Source organism: Trichomycterus rosablanca, chromosome 2 (genome assembly GCF_030014385.1).
Source record: "Trichomycterus rosablanca isolate fTriRos1 chromosome 2, fTriRos1.hap1, whole genome shotgun sequence".
Lineage (NCBI taxonomy): Eukaryota > Metazoa > Chordata > Actinopteri > Siluriformes > Trichomycteridae > Trichomycterus > Trichomycterus rosablanca.
The window spans coordinates 45568982-45585644 of NC_085989.1; the positions used below are offsets into that span (position 1 = coordinate 45568982).

Genomic DNA, 16663 nt, shown 5'->3' on the forward strand with positions numbered 1-16663 from the left:
TGACCGGGTTGAATTATCTTTTTAAAGTAAATATTACAATCAGCAAAATTACATCGTAAGAGCTTTCACCATGGTTTCTGTACGATTGTTGATGAATGGTGATGTGATGGTTGGTGCTTCGTAGCTCAAAGTCTGGATCAATCCACTGAGCTGTTAACTTAACATGATCTTTATATATCACACGATCGGATCGACTACTCTTAGGAAATATCGCCGATAGCATATTTTGATAAAAAATCGGTCGATACCGATTCGTAGCCGATCGATCGTCCCATCTCTAGTTTTTACCGCTGCGCCACCTGAGCAGCCCATAATTTGCCTCTTAAGCTTGATTTTCGTGTTGCAGAACACACAGATAAATAAAAGTAGGACCAGTGGCTTCTTTCTCGCGTGGCATGACTGAGAAGCTGCTGAAAAATGGATGATACAGTTCAGTTTTTGTTTATCCAGGGGTTTGAATCCTCAGCGGTGTTATCGGCCGGTCGGGCGTCTACATACAGACACGATGGGCTATATCTTAGGGGGGTGGCCGAGGCCCTGTGATGGATTGGCGTGAATGTTATCCTGGGAATAATTCAAGTGGTAAAAGATAAAAATAACATAAAGAAAGACCCTGAGACATTGAAGCTGATGACAGAATGATGATTTTGCTTGCTCTGTGCAGCCACTGTAAATACAACCCAGAATGTATTTTTATTACAGTTGGATTGCACAGATGTCGAGTTTCTATTGACTTTACACAGAATTGAGTTGAGCTGTTAAACACAAGCAGCCCGAGTTCGGCTGTGATGACTGGTCTGGTCTCTGTGGTTTATTTGTTAGCTGGTACACTGGATCTTTCTTTCACTGTCTCTGTTCATGGACTGTTGGCTGGTCAGGCTAATCATTGTGGATTAGCATCAAGCTTTGTCGAGGGTTAACAAGCCCTGTTGCTGAGGTAATCTCTCTGCCCCGGGGGGCAAAGCCTCCTAAGGCCCGCGGCCATGATGATTCATGCCTGTTTGCTCAGTATGTGGGGTAATATGACCAGTGGCTTTACTGAAACTGGTAGGATGAGGCATGATGCCCGGTGCCCACTGCATTCTCAGGCAGAAAAGTCAGCTGTCACAAGACAGTGGCACATTCTCGGCTAAAATAGACCTTTGTGCTCGTAATGCCTACTGAAATAAAACAAAATGGTTTAGTCATTTGCACTGGTTTAATGATTTATTATCAAATCTGATCCCGTTTCTGCTGATACGAATGTATAATACAAATATAGTACAAATTAAGATGAACGTTTAAACCATTTTGCTTTTTGGTTATCAGCATTGTTAAACAAATAGTAGTTAAATAAACCAATAATAATAATAACATAATTGTAGCCTAGTTTGCCAATAGTTCAAATGTTTAAAAATTCATTGTACCCCTTTTTTCTCACAATTTAGCATAGCCAATCCGCTGCTGTGGACCCCAATGGTGTATATTAGCCTGACACACACTCTCTTCGATGTGTGCGCAGTCCCTCCAATCCCTTCTTATTCTCCCATACTTTGGTGGATTTGTGCATGAGGTCGGCTTCACGTACGTAGAGCCACGCCCCGATCTCTGCGCTCCTCCACTTTCTGTACAGGCGCCCTGGGCAACCAAGGTCCTTTCTCAGCGTTGATAACCCCACCCCTTACTCCGGGCTTTCCCACCCGGCAGACTTGAGACCAATATATATATATTTTTTTTAGCCCTTTTTCTCCCACATTTTAGCGCATCCAATTTCTGCCCGTCAATCATCCTCTCACTAATGCTGGTCCCTGCTCCTGATTGGGGAGGACAAGGCTGCTCCACGCCCCCTCCGACACGTGCACAGCAATCGAACATCTTATCACCTACACTTGACGAGTGCAGTGCAGTACAGCGCTGTGCACGGAGAGCCACACACTCCACCGCACTCCTTCCCCATCTCCGTGCAGGCGACACCAACCAGCCAGCAGAGGTCGTAATCGCACTAGTCTGAGAGAGAGTCCCCATCCGGCTTAATCCCGCCCCTTATCTGAACAACAGGCCAATCGTTGTTCATGTAGCCGCTCAGCCTCAGCCTCAGCCGGCAGGCAGAGCCGAGATTCGATACGATGTATTCGAGATCTCAGCTCTGGTGAACAGCGTGTGTTTTACCGCTGCGCCACCTGAGCGGCCTGGAGACCAATTCTGTCTGCTGTAGGCATTAGCCAATTATGCCTGCTATAGGGCGCCCAGCCACCCCTGTGTCAGACTGCAAACAAAGAACTAGCATAGGGGGTGATGGTGGGTAGCGCTGTCGCCCTACAGCAAGAAGGTCCTGAGTTCGATTCCCAGGTGGAGCGATCAGGGTCCTTTCTGTGTGGAGTTTGCATGTTCTTCCCGTGTCTGTGTGGGTTTCCTCCGGGAGCTCCGGTTTCCTCTCACAGTACAAAGATGTGAAAGTAAGGTGAATCAGAGATACAAAATTGCCCATGACTGTGTTCGATATTAAAACTTGAACTGATGAATCTTGTGTAACCAGTAACTACCTGTCCTGTCATGAATGTAACCAAAGTGTGTAAAACATGACGTTAAATTCCTAATAAATAAATAAATTAAAAAAAAAATCAAAGCCATGTGGCTTCCTTAATCTTTATCAAGAATATGTTTTAAAAATACTTTAAACCTAAATTTACAATACAAGGATTTATTAAGCTTGACTTTGACACACAAGCTGCTGGCCTACCTTCCAAGTAAACAACTAATGGTACGTCCTCTTGACAGGACAGTGTCTTTTTGAATGCCTTTGACTTTCTCCCAGCAATTTGGTTTTGTTTCCTGACTTCCCTCAGAAGGCAGCGAGCTGAAAAAGTCATTTGTTATGGTGTGACATCACCACCTATACCGCCACCCTGAATCCTTCCTCTCGGCCCCCTCCACTTGTGTTCTGTCCGGCGAGCCCAGTTCACAGCGTTTTGTTTGTGCACCGAGCCAAGGCAGCTTCCTGACGTTCTGAGGGTGTACTGAGAATGTGCTAGTGGCGACTGAAGTCTCGGGATTCTGTAAACACGTACGCCGTGTTAATGGTTGGACGAGCTCCAGGGCGGGGTACGAGCAACATGCTGTACAAGCCTAAAAACGACAACGCTGTAGTCTAGTTTCTCCTCACAGATGCCGTACATAGATAGTCAGAGCATAGCGATGGCATTATGCGCTGAAATTATGTAAACCCGCGGACACTAGCGGCCTGTGGGCTATTCATGCAGCTGTGAAAGGGGCTATTTAATTTTTTTGAAACGCTGCACTGTTTCGTAGCTCGCGGCTCCGTGGATTGAACCCCATGTGAGTTTTTTATTTTTAGGAAATGGGAGTCTGAAATCAGTGCAGCAGCATGAACGGTTTTGGTTTCTTGGAGAATAAAGCTATGAAATGTTACAATTCTGGCCTTTTATTAAAAAATGTAATTATTATACTGGGGCAAAGTGTGAAATCTGAAATAATTTTTTTTTTTTCTTGGTCACCTGGTGGGTTTTTAATCCTGGAATCTGTAAAGTTGCTTTAAGATCATGTTCATTGTAAAAGTGCTATATATTTACATTTTCGGCATTTAGCAGACACTTTTATCCAAAGCAACTTACAGTATACAGTCTGAGCAATTAAAGATTAAGGGCCTTGCTCAAGGGTCCAACAGTGGCAACCTGGCAGTGGTGGGGTTTGAACCAGCAACTGTCTGCTTACGAGTCCAGTACCCTAACCACTAGGCTACAACTGCCACTATACTAATATGCAAATATACTAATATCTGTAGAATAAAGCACCTGATTTTTCTAGCAAAATAGATTTCATATGTTTGTTTGTTTATTAGGATTTTAACATCATGTTTTACACTTTTGGTTACATTCATGACAGGAAACGGTAGTTTATCTTCACACAAGGTCCATCAGTTCACAAGGCCATATCGAACACAGTCATGGACAATTTAGTGTCTCCAATTTACCTCACTTGCATGTTTTTGGACTGTGGGAGGAAACCGGAGCTCCCAGAGGAAACCCACGCAGACATGGGGAGAACATGCAAACTCCACACAGAAAGGACCCAGACCGCCCCACCTGGGGATCGAACCCAGGACCTTCTTGCTGTGAGGCGACAGTATACCCACTTAGCCACCGTGCCGCCCAATTTCATATATTTAAATGAATATATATGTTTAAATATAATATTTTAATTTAAATATATTTAAATCTGCTATACTTATACTTTAAAACTTTACTTTATTTATTCTCATTCATTACCCATTCATGTAGCCACTTTAGTCATCTTCATTACTCTGTAAATACATATTAGTCTATACACTGTACAATCATCATTATCTGTTTAATATTCTTAATATTCTTATATGTCTCCTCATATCACTTATCTGGTCACTTCTGCACTTTAACTGTATTATATGTAAATAATCTCTATCTTGCACTTCTGGTTAGATGCGACTGCATTTCACTGGCTTTGTACTTGCTTACTCTGCACAATGACAATAAAGTTTAATCTAATCTAATCTAAATATACAATATGTTCATGAATTACATTGAGGTTGGCGTCAAAAATGCATTTAGCTTTGAGTATACTCGTAGGGACAGAAAAGGGGTTTTTACCAGCTGGCTTGCAAAGTTCCTCTTACACTCCAGGAGCTAAAAGTAGACAATAGGAAATATGTTTAGGGAACTACCTAAATTATTCTGTGATTCCCCAGGCTGTGTAAACATATATATATATATATATATATATATATATATATATATATATAGACTATATAAATATATCTTGCCCCCATATACACCATATGGCCAAAAGTATTTAGATTTGAACATAAGATGGACATCCTATTTTAAAAAACAAATGGTCTTAAAATAGACTGACGTCTATGTGATGTTTTTCAGCTAGAACAACAGGCATTCTTTTAAAAAGGCTTCTCACAAGATTTTGAACTATGTGTGGGAATTTGTGCCCATTCAGTCAACAGTCTCAGTTGATGTTCCAGTTCATTTCAGAGCTGGAGTTTATTTAAACCGAGCTTTTCTTGAGCTTGTCTTTATAGAGCTTGCTTTTGTGCACAGGGGCACAGTCAGGCTGGAACAGGAAAGGGTCTTCCCTAAACTGTTGCTGCCAAGTTAAAAGCATATCAGGGCAGTTGTAGCCTAGTGGTTAAGGTACGGGACTACTAAGCAAAAGGTTGCCGGTTCAAACCCCACTATGGCCAGGTTGCCACTGTTGGGCCCTTGAGCAAGGCCCTTAACCCTCTATTGCTAAGACTGTATACTGTAAATTGCTTTGGACAAAAGCGTCTGCTAAATGCCGAAAATGTAAATATCAATTCATTTTTATAATTGATTGTTACGTGTTAGCAATTGTCTTGGCTGAATCTAATAATTAGAAGAGGTGTCCCAATACTTTTGACCCTGTAGTGTACCTCAGTGAGCTCCTGCATCCTTACATCCTTTCTTGCTCTCTCAGATGTTTCTGGCGCTGGACTTCTGGTAGTCCCACATACAAGACTCATGTTAGTGGTTTTTCAGTGCTACTGCTCCCAATTCTCTTCTTCAATCTCTTCTTAACCTCTCTACCATCTCTTCCTTCAAAGCTCAGTTAAAAAACATTCTTCCACCATACTGCTCACTATTCTTTGTTTTCACCCCCTTTATTGTTGTTTTGCTTCTTATTGTAAAGCACCCTTGGGTATGCAAACTTAGTATTATTATTATTATTGCATTTAAGTGCATTAACGCACGTGTTTGGGAAGGGGATGCTCAAAAACTACAGAGGGACTACATGTTAGATTAGCTGTTAAGCTGTTAGGTTTCTAAAGTTTTAGCTAAGTGCATCATATGTATCCTTAAACAATTGTATGCGTACGGTCCCTGCAGGCTCCTTCTTTTAGTCTCATGAAAACACAGAGGGTTGTTGCCCTTTACTTTCAGTTGGCAGCGTGTCGGCGTAAAGCATCACGCTAAACAAGTCAACAGTTTTCTCTGCAAAGGAAGGGTCTTTGGTACCCCCGGTTAATTTGCCCATTATGAATGAGTCCTGTGTTCATTTGCATTTTGGGTTGGTGAGATGAGGCTAGGATACAAAGCTAAAGTGGGTGATGCTGGACAGAGAAGCTGCGTTGTCTTAGTCTGGTAGGCAGGGATTGGCTGTGCTTAGTGAAACAGGCTTGGTCTTAGTAAAACGCCTTGCAGTGACAAATGGCTGATGATTACAGTGTCAGACACCCTTAATAGCTAAGGGTTGCTTTTGTACCCCAGAAAAAGGCGTAGAAAGGGCATAAAACAAATCTTGTTTTTGCAGAATATTCAGAGGCAAACATGCCCACTGTCTGATGGTGTAGCAATGTGCACATTATTATTATTAGCTCTGGTAAAGGTTTCATTACCTGGCATTTTGTTTGACACTGCTTTGGATGGTTGGGTTGCCTGTTGTAAGCCCCGGCACTGTGCGTTTAATATCGGAATGGCATTAGCTTGCTGATTCCTGCTGGCTCTCATTTAATTTAAGTGCTGATGTAAAACAGTTCAGGGCACAGCTTGTCTGGGATGCATTTATTCGCTCTTGCATACCCCTGTGTGGTTCATGCCCTCAGATGACAAGAGTGCAAATTGGCCTTAAAATATGCTGATTGCCTGATTAGACAGTGGCGCGACCTCAGAGGAGCCCAGAGGAAATCGTCTAGTCTAGAAAGAGCAGGCTAGGAGGGCACTACTTTCTTGAAGGTTGGCCTAAAATTAGGGCCCTACTAATTTCACAGACCTCGTTTTTCAAAAATCACAGATTTTACAGATTTGTGAAAAAAAGAGCCACATTTCACAGCAGCCATTAAATTAAACTCATAAACTAAATGATAGAATAAATGGAAGCTACAATACACTGCACAGCCTAACTTACTACAGTAGACCCTTGACTTACGAATGTAATTGGTTCTGAAGGGCTGTTCTTAAGTCAAAATGTTCGTATGTTAAACCTATTTTTCCCATAAGCAATAATGTAAATAGAATTAATCTGTGTCAGTACTCCCAAACCCCCCCTTACCCCTAACCTTTCTAATGTCTTAAATTGTCTTTTTTGTTATAAATACAACTATATTCTCCCTTAAATCTTAAATTATACAATAGACATTACTGTAATAAACAATAATAAACAATAATACACAGTAGTACTGTACTGTACATAAAACACATCACATTTCATACACCATAATACATTTCCTTCTTTTTTTATAAACTGTATCTACCAGAAACAACAATAACTCACAGTAATTGCACGAAAGAAAGAATACTTTACTGAGCCGAGTTCCTTCTTCTCTCTCACTCACTGTCCCCTCTGTCTGATACACAGTGACAGCTACTGGCAGGAGTAATTATACAACAACAAATAGTAATAGATTTGTTCATTTTCTCAGCTCTGCACTCTCTCTGCACCTTATCTGGGAACACTTTAATATTGAGACATCGGAAAAACACCATCCGCTGTCCGAATGTTCGCGCACTGTATATATATAAGTTGAAAAAGATCGTTCGTAACCCAAAATGTTTGTATGGTAAACCGTTCGTAACTGAAGGGTCGACTGCAGTTGAATGTAAACCTAGAACATCCAGTGATGGTGCAAGGCTTCGTCTTAAATAAGAAAATCCTCGGTTGAGAATCGGTTGGGAGTTACTCGAGTCATGTTTTTAGCTGCTTTACACTTCGACATCTTGGACATTTTGACTAACCAATTGCTGAGTTGCCATAGGATTGCTAGGACGCCATAAATTGCTCAACATAAGCCTTAAATATTACACGTTAAAAGGCTCGTTTAACGGTTCGTGGCACTATTTTCACTGCCGTGAATTAGGTAGGGCCTTACTTACTTAATAAAAAAATGAAGAGTATAATAAAAAAAACAATTTGAGAAGCTAAGAATTAAATAAAAAAGCCTAAATCTTATATATTCTGAGGTTCTGAGACAGATTCAGAAGGTTGAAGTGCTCGTCTCTGTGTTTTGATAATCCTCCAGCCATGGGTTACAGAAGGCTTCATTCCTCTTCCCGCTCTGACTTTATGATTTATGGTTATGACGCAGGAGAAAGCTCTTCTTTGCCAGCGTCCTTCCAACAGCAGGACGAAGCTGCAAGACGAGGCGGTGTTGGTGATGAAGTGTTTTACACTTACTGTGGTCTTAATTTTCTGCTCTGCAGTTTAACTGGGATTAGTACCTTTTCTGGAATGGGAGGAGGAGGAGGGTTGCTCGGGGTTGATGGTTATGTTGTGACAGTGGTAATTGTCAGGGTTTAAACAGCGCTTTAGTGTGGGAGGACGGTGATGTAAGAGACGATGGGGAGAAGAGGCAGTCCAAGTGTGAGATGACTTAGACTGGGGACGTGGTGCTGGCGAGGCAGAAGTCCTACAAAAACGGAAATGTTTGTAATAGCAGAAGTCGTTTAGTTTGTGAGTGATTAAAACCTCATTTATAAACTCTGTGGATCTAGGTTTGGACTTTAGGGTGAAATACATGCTTTTATAATGGTACCACTAGTTTTTTATTAGTACGGTCTTCAAAAACGAGGTATCTTTTCACAAATTCTCCATGGTCATATGACTTTTATCTGCCATTGTCATTGATTGATGATTGATTGTCATTTTTCACTTAATTTTTGTCTTCCGCTGCTGAGAGATACCCGGTTGCATCCGAGGAGAGCACGTCGCTGTACACGCCTCTTCCGACACGTGCACAGCCCTCCTCTTCTCGCCCCTGCTTTCTGCATGCACAGGCGTCTCTTCTGCCAGTCAGGGTCCTTACAGTGTTTGAAGATCCCACCCACCCACACATAGTCCAGCCCCCACCCTGCAGATACGGTGGCCAATTAGTATCTGCTGCAGGCACTGCCAATTACGCCCGCCAGATGCCGCCCAGCCGACCGGTGGCAATACCGGTGCTGGTGTGCTAGCAGAATATCCCGCTGCGCCACCTGGGCGCCCTTAATTATGGTTTCTATTTAAACCATCATAGTGATGTATTCATTTTTGGGAGCAGAGGTCTAATGCTCAGGCCCACAAACGCTGAAAACTTGAGCTCTCTAGATCAAATATATGACTGGACTTGTCTAGATTTGGAGGAAAATGGGACAAAATGCCAAATTAGAATACTTTTTTTCTTATTTAGGTATAGTCTAAATGCTAAATCGCATCCTACTTGCGTACTGGTCCCATTCACTGGCTTACATAACACAGATCAGCCAAAATATAAAGAATAAATCACTCACTGTGATCCAGTCATACACACAGCAGCTGTCAGGGCTTACAATAACAAGCAGACCCTATAACCAATGACCATTTGTTGTACTCACTCACTGTCCTAACCACTTGTCCAATTAGGGTCGGGGGGGGGTACTGGAGCCTATCCCAACTTTTCAATGGGCGCAAGGCACACAGTAACACCCTGGAGGGGGCAACAGTCAATCGCAGGGCAGACACACACACACACCCATTCACCTATAGGGCAGTTCAGTGTCTCCAATTAACCTGATTGCATGTTTTGTACTGTGGGAGGAAACCGGAGCTCCCGGAGGAAACCCACACAGACACGGGGAGAACGTGCAAACTCCGCACAGAAAAGACCCGGACCGCTCCACCTGGGTATTGAACCCAGGACTTTCTTGCTGTGAGGCGACAGTGCTACCCACCGAGCCATCATGCCGCCCATTCGTTGTACTGTATACTCTAAATAACAGTTTTCTATTACATAAGTATATAACATTATATTCTATTATATTACATTCTATTACCATTATCTCAAATACTGCTCCTTTAAGTGCAATACAATGGTGCATAATAATATAACAAAGTACATTACTTAAATTAAAATCAGAGCCTTTAGTGTAAATATGTGTGCAATTTTGTCTAGCAGATCTTAAGTCTGTATCTTACATTTTTTATTTTATTTTATTAAGGTTTTTTATATAATTGTCATTTTCCTTCCAGTTCTTTACCACCCTTCTCTTGTACTGCTGTAACAAGCTAATTTCCCTGAGGGGATCAGTAATGTCTTCTCTTTAGAGCAAATGAGCACTCAATGCCAATCATACACTATTGTAGAAGCAGTTGGAATGTGATCCTGTGACACACAGATTTTTGGTGTGTTACCTTGATTTTTTTTGTCTGAGTCACTCTGAATACTTTACATTCTGCGTTTACTGAACTGATACTGTTGCCTCATACTGTAAGCAAGTTATTCAAAATGATAGCTATGCATAAAATAGATCAGTGGATGGGACTAAACGTGTCAAGATCAAGCCAGTGCAGTGTTACAGGCCAAAATGTTCAAGAGGTTTTATTGGGATTGTCTAAAAGTCCAGTTTTTATTTTTATTCATTTTTTGAAAAACTTCAGAGCATCGTACTGCCAGCTGTTGGGCGACCAAGACTCATTTTTAATGGAAGACATGAAGTCTATGGTATATGGTATGGACCAACAGAAACAGGGTTACTGTAGCTTAAAGTACTAATAATTTTAATAACAGTGAAAGGGTAAATGTGTCACAATACACACCATGCCAGTGTATAGGGCTGTGTAGTAGCTGGGGTATATATGAGGTGGCACAGAGGTCGTTCTTTAACATGGGAAAGACAAGAGAACACAAAATCCAAATAAGGTAAAGGTGTGTCGACCTTTATTATTCAAGAAACGTCTAAACTAATCTACGGAGCCCCTAAGGAGCCATGGTGAACAAATTTCAGTATTTAGGAATGGTAAGAGTGGAGTTAAAGTGAGACAGCTATAGGGATCGTCTCCCTGTGGGCCTCTCTCTCTCTCTCTCTCTCATCCACTCTCACCCTGTTTTTTCCTCCTTCACTTTCTCTCACTCTGGTTTTCCTCTTCTGCTGAGGCCATCTGTCCAAACACTACTGAGAGGGCTAGCAGAGATTTGAAGATGGACAGAAGGATGGAGGAGGGGACACACACACACACACCACAAATAAATATATATATATATATACATATAGCCTAAAATATGTGCAGGACCATGGAACACATTAACAGGTTTCCCATACATCCTTATGGGAAGACATACCACATATACATATACATATATCAGCCATAACATTAAAACCCCCTCCTTGTTTCTACACTCACTCTCCATTTTATCAGCTCCACTTACCATATAGAAGCACTTCTACAATTACTGACATTAGTCCATCTGTTTCCCTGCATGCTTTGTTAGCCCACTTTCGCCCTGTTCTTCAATGGTCAGGACCCCCACAGGACCACTACAGAGCAGGTATTATTTAGGTGGTGGATGATTATCAGCACTGCAGTGACACTGACATGGTGGTGGTGTGTTAGTGTGTGTTGTGCTGGTATGAGTGGATCAGACACACCAGCGATGATGGAGTTTTTAAACACCTCACAGTCACTGCTGGACTAAGAATAGTCCACCAACCAAAAATATCCAGCCAACAGCGCCTTGTGGGCAGTGTCCTGTGACCACTGATGAAGGTCTAGAAGATGACCAACTCAAACAGCAGCAATAGATGAGTGGTCGTCTCTGACTTTACATCTACAAGGTGGACCAACTAGGTAGGAGTGTCTAATAGAGTGGACAGTGAGTGGAAACGGTATTTAAAAACTCCAGCAGCACACACTAACACACCACCACCATGTCAGTGTCACTGCAGTGCTGAGAATCATCCTCCACCTAAATAATACCTGCTCTGTAGTGGTGCTGTGGTGGTCCTGACCATTGAAGAACAGGGTGAAAGCAGGCTAAAAAGGTATGTAGAGAAACAGATGGACTACAGTCAGTAATTGTAGAACTACAAAGTGCTTCTATATGGTAAGTGGAGCTGATAAAATAGACAGTGAGTGTAGAAACAAGGAGGGGGTTTTAATGTTATGGCTGATTGGTGTATATTTATGTCTATCTATCTATACACACACACACACACACACACACACATATACTGTATATCAGAAGAAAGAATGTATTTTGTGAGGTCGACCTAAATCAGAGCTCAGTTCAGGCAGTGCTGAGACAGAGACGTACGAGGGTAATGTAATGGTGCAATGGTGTAATGGTGTAGTGTGGGTGTGAAAAAAGGACAGATTGAGTGCGGAAGTTAAAAGTTCCTGCTCCAGGGGTCCAGCGGGACCGCAGGCTCCTTACTTTCTTTTCCCATGCACCCACAGGCCAAACCACTTCCTTTGGCTCGCTGTTTAGCCGCAGTGCTGATGCGTTCATGTTGCAGCCTGTACTTTTAAATCATACATAAAACATCTGCACCCGCAAGGCATTGTGGGTAATGCAGCTGGCATTATTGTGCCTCAGAGTCAAGTTTGGAGCCAGCGATTCACAATTATACGGTGGCTGAAAAGAGTGGGATGCAAACTTCTCAGAAATATTTTTTCCCCTCTCTTTTTTCCCCCCTAATCTAGTCGTGTCCAATTACCCTGATTGTGTACTCTATACTGATTCGACCCTTCACCGCTGACTGAGGACGCCTCTCAACTGACATACGCACCCTCCGGCACGTACAGTCAGTACAGACTGCATTTTTCACCTGCACGAGTCGAGTTCATACACCAACGGGCACTCTGTACGGAGGGTCACACCCCCATCAGCATTATTCCTCAGCCCTGTGCAGACACCATCAGTCAGCCAGCCAGCAGGGGTCGCAGTCGCACCAGTTATGAGGACCTATGATCCGACTTTCTTTACCCTCTAACCCTGAACAACAGCCAATCGTTGTTCATACTGCCGCCCAGCCCAGTCGGAAAGGCAGAGCTGGGATTTGATACAATGTATTCGAAACCCCAACTCTGGTGCGCTAGCGTGCTTTACCGCTGCGCCACCTGAGCGGCCACCAGTTTAGTCATTCTTTAAAAGTAAGAATAAGACAGAGAGAAGAATTGAGACACTCTGGGCAGAGAATATTATAATCAACTGCTTAAAAAACTGCTCAGTGTGGCTGTTTCTGTCAGTGGCTATGCTTCAATAATGTTGTCATGCACTAGCACACCACTACTGATGAAATTGGAGTTTGAATCTCAGCTGTGCCTTCAACCTGGCCAGGCACCCAACAGTCACAGTTGGCAGTGTTTGCTTTAAGGAGGTTGGATGCGAGATTCCCCTGCATGAATGTTGGAGAGGCACGTTATACTAAGTTTACACTACACGACTTTCAAGGTGTTCAGATCGTTTACGGTTCACACTACACAACTGGATCTCTTATAATCAGGAATCTTTTAGGTCGTTGTGGTTTTTACACTACATGATTGATCGGCGATAGGAGGTCACACACTACACCATCTATCACCAGGAAGAATCACAGACAAGAAGTGACAAGGGGTTTAATGATACCACGTCCAAAAATGCACGTCAACAAGAAGTGAGCGATCAAAGTTGTTTGTGCGATGATGTGCAGCGTAAAAGCAAGTAGAAAAAATAAATGAATCTGGGTGAAGGAGTGGATTTGGCTACACAGCCAGCAGGGATTGTTCTGTTCCACAGAGAGAGTTGGAAGTAAATAAATATTTTTTTACAATTAAATGTTGGTATTATGGTTTGTCATGGACGATAAGGTCACAAATACTGTAAAGCTTGTGTGTGCCGGTGTATTCTGATATAAACTATATTATGCCCCACACCCCAGGGTTTTTCTTCTTTATCTTGCGTTCACAACAATTACATTCTGCTTGCTACACCTTTTCACGCTACATGATTTTGAGTCACCACAGGTCCAGATATTTAGCATGCTAGATATTCTTCTTCGAGTAGGCGAGTGCTTGGCAAGCCGCCCGGATTGAGTAGTTAAACAGTTCACACTAAGCGATTGAGAGCCGATTTTCCAGTTCCAAGCGAACGCCGATTTGCCTCCGAGCTGCCACATCTAGGGGCGATCGAAAACCAGGGCAAAAATCGTGTAGTAACTAGGCATTAACTGTTTAATCTCTGGATCTCCTCGGTTGATTAGGTGGTAAATGAGAAAAATGAGTAAATAGAGCCCCTTATGTGTTTCACCCAGTACGTATGCATACATGTATTTATGTACTAAACCGTAGCGACCACAGAGACCAGGTTTCTGGTCTTTATGCAGGTTATCATTGTCTTCTAGAATATTAGACGCCAGTCTTTCTTGGAAAACATTTGGAAAACTTTTATTATGTATTTAGAGTAATTTAGAAGCTTAGAGGTTTCCTTGAGGTAAAGTTTTTTCTTTGAAGGTCTTACAGTTAATTTTGCTTTCTTTTGTTCAGACTTGTCGGCTTGTCTTGGTCCTCACAAAGCACTTGTCTCTCTGTGTCTCGCTGTAGGTTCCTCACTGTGTTTATCTGAGAGTGTTTGAGAGTCTAATACTCTCAATTCTTCTTTGTGGAGTCGGACCACCAGGACTGAGACGAGATGAAACCAGACGGGGTTGACGCGGCAACCATGGAGCCAATGGTGGCCCTCGACGCAGATCCTGCGGTCCAAGTTGCCCCTGTGGACGAGGGCCAGGAGCAGGCTCTTCTGGCTTCACAAACAGAGGAGCCTCAACCAACCGAGACGCCTGCCGCCGCCACGAAGACCAACAAGGACAAGCCGGCAGACTCCAAAGCAAAGACGAAGGGCGTCACCAAAACAAAGACTCCCACAAAGACGTCCACAGCCGGCCCTCGACCCAGCGCCGCTCAGAGCCGCCTGACAAACGGAGTACAGAAATCACAAACCAACGGCGTCGCCAAGAAGACGAGTGCAGCGCCCGAGAAGAAGACGACGACCACGACCGCCAGAAAGCCAGCGGCTGCTCCTGTTACCACCAAGCCCGCACCCAAACCCACAGAAAGGAAGCCTGTCGGGGCAGCACGGCCGTCCACTGCTCCTGTTAACGGAACGAAGACCACGACCACCGGCACTGCACAGCCAGCGAAAAAGACCCCTGCTGCACCCGTCAGTGGGGAGAAAGCCAAACCCAAAACTGCTGGTAAGTCTGGAAAAATGTAATCGTTATTTCCATGAATAAATGCATTTCCTCTAATAAACACATCCTGACTAATTGTACTAAATACTCACAGGAACAACAATCTAGCAATACCAAAGACTATGACAAAAATACAAACAATCCTTAATTGCTTGAAAAAAAAAATTGGTATAAAAGAACGCATTTAAAGAACAGCGTAAGAACAGCAACTGACATGAGATTTATCAAGTCAAGTCAAATTTATTTATATAGCGCTTTTTACAATAGACATTGTCTCAAAGCAACTTTACAAAATCCAGGACCAACAGATCCAAAACAAAAACCCCTGTTGAGCAAGCCGAGGGTGACAGTGGCAAGGAAAAACTCCCTTAAAATTACAGGAAGAAACATTGAGAGGAACTCAGCAGGGCCCATCTTTCTTGGGTGGCCTGGAGGAAACTTTAAATACATAGGATTTACACAAATCATACAAACACAGAATTAAAATGAACTAAAAGTTATAACTAGCAATAAATAAATAGATAAATAAATAAATAAATAAATAATAATAATACAGTTATTATTCAGTCCAGTCTGTAGTGAGATCTTGACACTCTTGGTGCAAAAACGCCAGGTTCCCGTCACATCCGGCAGGAGCAGCATTGTTGGCACGGCAGTCTCGACTTCATTCCTTAACCTCAGGTGGGTAAACAGGTTTCCATCAGAACCACCTCGGGGTAATACAATGGAAAATGTAGTTAAAAATGTACAATGCGAGTTGAGTAAAATACAGTTTTACAGAGAGTAGCTTTAGACTCCGGCAGCCCTAATTATTACAGCAGAACTAAAAGGTAGAGCGAGCGGGTAACAAGGTCATAAAGGCTTTCACAGGACATCAGCGCCCACCTCCCCCACCGTCATCAAACCCAAGTGATCGGACAAGAGAGGCAATTATCTTCCCTTCCTGCCGTTAATATACCTTTGGTGTAAGCACAATATATATATAAATATAAATTGTTGTTTGTTTGTTTATTAGGATTTTAACGTCATGTTTTACACTTTAGTTACAATTATGACAGGAAACGGTAGTTTATCTTCACACAAGGTTCATCAGTTCACAAGGTTATATCAAACACAGTCATGGACAATTTAGTGTCTCCAATTCACCTCACTTGCATGTTTTTGGACTGTGGGAGGAAACCGGAGCTCCCAGAGGAAACCCACGCAGACACGGGGAGAACATGCAAACTCCACACAGAAAGGACCCAGACCACCCCACCTGGGGATCGAACCCAGGACCTTCTTGCTGTGAGGCGACAGTATACCCACTTAGCCACCATGCCGCCCTATAAATATAAATACATGTATTTCTTTAGCTAATCCAGTGGCAACCCCACTTTTCACTTGCTTCAGTAATTGGACTGATGATTCCATGAGGTGAGAAGGTTGTGATGCATACATTTTTTCAATCTAGTTGTATCCAATTACCTGATTGCATTTTGCTCCCTCTCTACTACTTCTGATCAAGGAGAACAGTGACTAACACACGCCCTCTCCGAAACGTGTGCAGTAGCCGACTGCATCTTTTCACTTTTCATGTCGAACCTGCACGAGGCGAGTTCATATGTGGATCAGATTTCTGTCTGGATCGCTGATCCCATTATCCCTTATTGTCAAAATAATAAGACAGCGCTTGGCTGGCATAGCAGTCTATTGCATTAGCC

General features: G+C 42.8%; 1 protein-coding gene across 1 annotated transcript in view; it reads left to right on the forward strand.

Moving 5' to 3' along the window:
* Positions 1-16663, forward strand: part of prr36b (proline rich 36b) — a 67505-nt gene that overhangs the window by 17742 nt on the left and 33100 nt on the right. The window contains exon 2 of the mRNA XM_063016375.1: positions 14314-14963. Within this exon, the coding sequence (XP_062872445.1) occupies positions 14402-14963 (562 nt within the window). The 5' untranslated portion in view covers positions 14314-14401. The remainder of the gene's footprint in view (positions 1-14313; positions 14964-16663) is intronic.